General features: G+C 45.6%; 1 protein-coding gene across 2 annotated transcripts in view; it reads right to left on the bottom strand.

The window, feature by feature from the left end:
• Positions 1-5,043, bottom strand: part of NPHP4 (nephrocystin 4) — a gene marked incomplete in the record, with an annotated part of 159,079 nt that overhangs the window by 151,443 nt on the left and 2,593 nt on the right. For both annotated transcript variants that reach the window (XM_027770657.1, XM_027770658.1), the window contains 1 exon segment: positions 333-485. In XM_027770657.1, coding sequence (XP_027626458.1) covers positions 333-485 — 153 coding nt within the window.

Genomic DNA, 5,043 nt, shown 5'->3' with positions numbered 1-5,043 from the left:
GTGAGAGAGGCAAAAGAGATCAATAATTTCCTAACTTTGTTCCAAGAACCTAAATGTTCCTTGGAGGTAATGAGACCACCATACTCCCACCCCAACCCGGGCAGTACACTATCACGTGTTTAGGGAATGTGGGTTCCACCTCAGACTGTGTTTGGGAACCAAGAGCTCGATGCTAAGACAAGCTTTGTGATGACTGGACCTGGGGCTCCGTGATATTCCTACGGGTCTGAGCTTCTCTGGGCTGAGCCCACCTCTCTGGCTGCACAGCTTGAGGCCTCACAAGCCTGCCCACCCCTGCAGAGCTGCCCCTGCCCGCCATCACCAGGGCCCACCTCATTGAAGACGATCCTGGATAACTGCCTTGAGAGCTGCTTGATTGGCTTCGCTGTGGTTTTCCATGTCCTCCCAAAGAAGTGTCGGTAAGTGGCGTCAAAGAAAGACACTCGCAGATGGCATTCAACCTCCGACAGCACCTCCAGCAACCCCTAGGTGACAGCAAGGATCAGCCATGAAGAATCCTCCGGATCATGAGCCAGCCCTGCCACTGACACACCTCCCCATGGCAATCAGGAGTGGAGACCAGGACCATCTAGGTAGGAGGTGTGGGATGGGCAGGGGGTGCTGAGAAGTGGGCAGGGTGGGGATCTTTGCTGAAAGAAGGGCCGCAGGAATGTGTGCTGGGCAGTGGCATGGAGAGCGTGGCAGCTACCTCGGTTCACTCAGCCTTTCCCAGATCTAGCCTGTGAGTCCCATGTCCCTACAGAAGCAACCAGTATCAGTGTCACTGCAGGGATAGGAAGGACAGGACAGAGCAGGTCTGGACGAGGAACCCAAGTTCAGTTTCAAGCACATGCTGACGGGGCTCAGAGACCTCACCTATTGCCCCTCCATGCAGACTCTTCCCCGCCCTCCGCTCTGGCTGCTCTGCCTGCTAGGAGCCCCACACACAAGCTGATCACTCTCTCACCCTGTCAGGCCACAGCACCCATGTCCCTGATGAGGGAGGCCTTTCCCAATCACTGCCATCCCCACACAGCTTCTGACCCTGCTATTTCCCCAGTGACCACCTCTGCTTTCCCCAGCTGGAATGTGAGCGCTGTGAGGACCCGAACCTCGAATGTTCTGTTCCCTGCTCCATCCTCAGGACCTTGGACTAGGTCCTGCACTGTAGGTGCTCAGTGCATGTGCCTTGTCACCACACACACTGACCAGGGCCCACTCAGACCCTCTCCTCTCCCCTTCCTCCCTCAATTCTCCCCTCTTCTCCCCCTCTTCATTCTCCTCCCCCAGAGTAGTCACCAGCCAGGGACCAGTGACTCCCAAATCTCTGCTGCTGGCTAGGACTTCCCAGAAAACTGGACCCTAACCACCCCCACACCTCCGCACGACTTCATATCCAATTCTGTTTGTTAGCACTGTCTCCCCACCTGGACTGAGAGCTTTGTGAAGGCAGAAGATAAGGCAGAGCCATCCCTGGGTTCCCTGCACAGTTCTAAACACATAATGGGTGCCCAACAAATATCAAACTAGGCCAGCAGTGGGGGCACACAGAGAGTGCCACGGCTTGGAAGACTGCGAAGCACATGGGAGGCCCAGAGTTGGTTCCTGGGGCAACCTGAATGCACCAGGTGAGGTTGTAATGTCTGTAACCCAAGTTAACTGTGAAGCTCTCAAAAATACCTGTCTCTCTCCCTTTTCTTCTTTCTCTGTCTATTCATCTGTCTCTCCCTCTATCTCCTCTTACAAAGGAGGAAAGGGGACAAAACTCAAATGGAATTGAAATGGCCATCCCAAAGTAAAGTAATACATTCAATGTTCAAGGAAAAATTAAACCAAACCAATAAGGAAATGGAATAGAAAGAGAAATATACTCGGGGCATATAAATTCAAAATAAGTACATAATACTCAGCCCAAACCCTTTCACAGGAAGGTATGCTATTATCTAAAGCTATCAATTCTAAAAAACAAACTAGAACTGTACAAACTTCTAACATCTAAATCAAACTTTCTTTTCAACAATCTATTTTCAATGTTGTTTTTTAAACCTATATCTTTGATTGACTTTTAAATGTAAAACCAACTTTGCATCTTCTGCAATAAACCCCACTTGATTTTTTATATATGCTGCTGGCTATGATGCCCTAATAATTTAAGGTTTGGGTGTTAATATTCATGAAGGATGTCAGTCTGGACTGTTCCTGCAGTGTCCTTGGATCGGTCTAGGTATCAGAGTTAAGTGGCCTCAGATTACAAGCTGGGAGCCCAGCCAGCATATGCTGTTTGGTGATGCTACGTGGAAGGCTGAGGCCACACAGGGCTGGCTCACCCTACAAGCCAGGCACGGTGGCATGCACCTGTGGCCCCAGCTACACAGAAGACTGAGGCAGGAATGTCATGAACTCACTGTCAGTGTGGGCAACACAGAAAGACCTGTCCAAGAGGAACCAGCAGTTGGCATAATGGCTATGTCACTGGACTCCCATACAGTTGACTGCAGTTTGAGTCCTGGACACGGTGACTTAACCTCACGCCAGGTGCATGTGTGCGCGTGCCCAAAATCCCAAGAGGAGAATGGAAGAGAAGGGAATGCGGTGTGGCCATCTCCCCTGGGGGGTGATTTCTCACTTTCTGTCTCTCTGTCTCTCTCTGTCTTTTTGGCGAGCACACGCGCCCTATAGCAAAAAAACTCTCAAAAAAAAAAAAAATTAAGACCTGTCCAAGATAGCTGGGTGTGGTGTCACACATGCCTGTAGTCCAGCTGCTCAGAAGGCTAAAACAGGAGGGTCATGACAGAACACACTTATTTGGGAAAAAAAATCAGTTGGGAACTGTTCCCTCTTTCTGTTTTCTAAAAAAAAAACCTGTCTAGAATTAGTATTATTTCTTCACTATTTGACAAAATTCAACATTTGCTAGATTCTAATTTTTGTTTATAGAATTGTGTTACATAAAATGTAAATACAATGATATATGCAAACCTTACGGGTACAAATTGATGAATTTGAGAAATGCATATGCTTGTGTAACACTCTATCCAGAAACAGAAAATGTTTTTCACCCCCAGAAATTCTGTATTCCCACTTACAGATGAATCTTTCCTTCCCAGAGGCAATATCTTCCATGTTTTTAAACACGGATTACTTTTGCCTGTTCTAGAATTTTCTAAAAACTGCATCATGCAGTAGATACTCTTTTGTATCTGGTTTCTTTTATTATCTGTAAGATATGAAGTGATGTTGCTTCTTTTCATTCCTAACCTTTGCTATCTGTGTTTTATTTCTCTTTTGTATCTCAATTAGCCTTGCTAAGGGTTTATCAGGCTTATTAATCTTTTCCAAGAACAAATCCCTAGCTGTGGTGATATTCTCTGCTACTTGTCCCTTATTTTTCTAAAGACGTGTTTATTACTATCATTTTTTTAAATGTGCTATAGGGCATGCATGCTCACTAGAGAAAGTGAGAAAGTAAGTTGCCAGGTCCAGGACTTGAACCACGGTTGGCTGTGTGGGAGTCCAGTGGCTCAACAACCATACCACCTATTGGTCCCTACCCTACACTTTATTGACAGCTGCTCATTTATTTACCATTTCCTTTCTTCTATCTACTGTATAGTTAGTTTGTTCTTTTTATCTAGGTTCTTAAGGCGAAAGAATGATTTCGTACCTTACTGATTTTCTAATACGTTATAAATTTCCCTCGAAAGAACATTATGTGCCCCCAATTTTTATATGTCCTTCCATTCTTCCATTCAAATTATTTTTTTTCAAGGTTTTTGCCTTAGAGCACGTGCACTCACCAGAGAGAGAGAGACAGAGACAGTGAAGAGGGACTATGAGAAATCATCCCCCAGGGGGGATGGCCATGCCACAACCCCTTCTCTTCCATTATCCTCCCAGGATCTCGAACACACAAGCATAAACACCTGGCATGAGTTTCAAGCCACTGGGTCCAAGACTTGAACTACAGTCAGCCATTTGGGAGTCCAATGAAGTAATTGCTATGCTATCTGCTGGTCCCTCAAATTATTTTCTTATTTTCCTGTTAATTCTTCTTTGATCCATAGGTTATTTAGAAGTATTTTAACTTCCTACTATTTTAGGCTGTTCAGGTCTTCTCTTATTTATTTCTAATTTAATACCACAGTAGTCAGAGAACATATCATACATATTTTGATCCTTTTAAATTCACTGAGAAATTTGTATGGTCCAGCATCTGGTCTACCTTAAGGAATATTCCATGTGCACTTGAGAAGAATGTGCATTCCATCTTCACTGGGTGTCATACTTAAGAGACGTCAAAATTGGTGATAATATTCAGATCTTCCAAATTCTTAGGATTTTTTTTGATCTATTTGTTCTCAGTTATTGAAAGGGGAAAGTGAAGTCTCCCAGCTATGACCATGAATCTAAATATAAATCTCATTTTGTTCTACCCAACTTTGCTTCTTATATTTGGAAGCATTATTGGGTCTCTGCACAGAATTGTTGCAACAGAGTCAGCATGTTCTGCAAGGCTAGCTTACAAGGCTGGCCCTTGGCTAGCATACAGGAGCTTAGAGTCCTAGAGGGATTCTGCCACTTTGATAAGAGCAGCTCTCCAGCCAGCAGGTGGCATAGTGGTTAAGGTGCTGGACTCCCACATGGCTGACCGTGGTTTGAGTCCCGGACCCAGTGGTTTGAAACTCATGTCAGGCACATGTGCTAACATGCTCAAAATTCTGAGAGGAGAATGGAGGGAAAAGGACTGTGTTGAGGCCATCCCTCCTGGGGGGGTGATTTCTCACTTTCTCTGTGTCTCTGTGTCTCCATCAAATGCACATGCCGTATAGCAAAAATCTTTTTTAAAAAGGGCAGCTCCATGTGCCTAAGCTGTTTCTACACTATGTTTTTGCTGAACACCTGCTTCCCTCCTGGAGTCTGGAACATTTCACATGTGTTGTTGCCACAATCCACAGCTGAAGAACTAAATGTATCCTGTACAACTGCAGGGGGCGGGGGCCCTTGGATGCATGTACCTGATTCCCAGGGTTTGCCCAACGGGCT

The sequence above is a fragment of the Tupaia chinensis genome, unplaced genomic scaffold (genome assembly GCF_000334495.1).
Source record: "Tupaia chinensis unplaced genomic scaffold, TupChi_1.0 Scaffold000146_1, whole genome shotgun sequence".
In the NCBI taxonomy this organism is placed as follows: domain Eukaryota; kingdom Metazoa; phylum Chordata; class Mammalia; order Scandentia; family Tupaiidae; genus Tupaia; species Tupaia belangeri.
The sequence above is the reverse complement of the archived record's forward strand: the minus strand, read 5'-3'. Positions and strand labels throughout refer to the sequence as shown.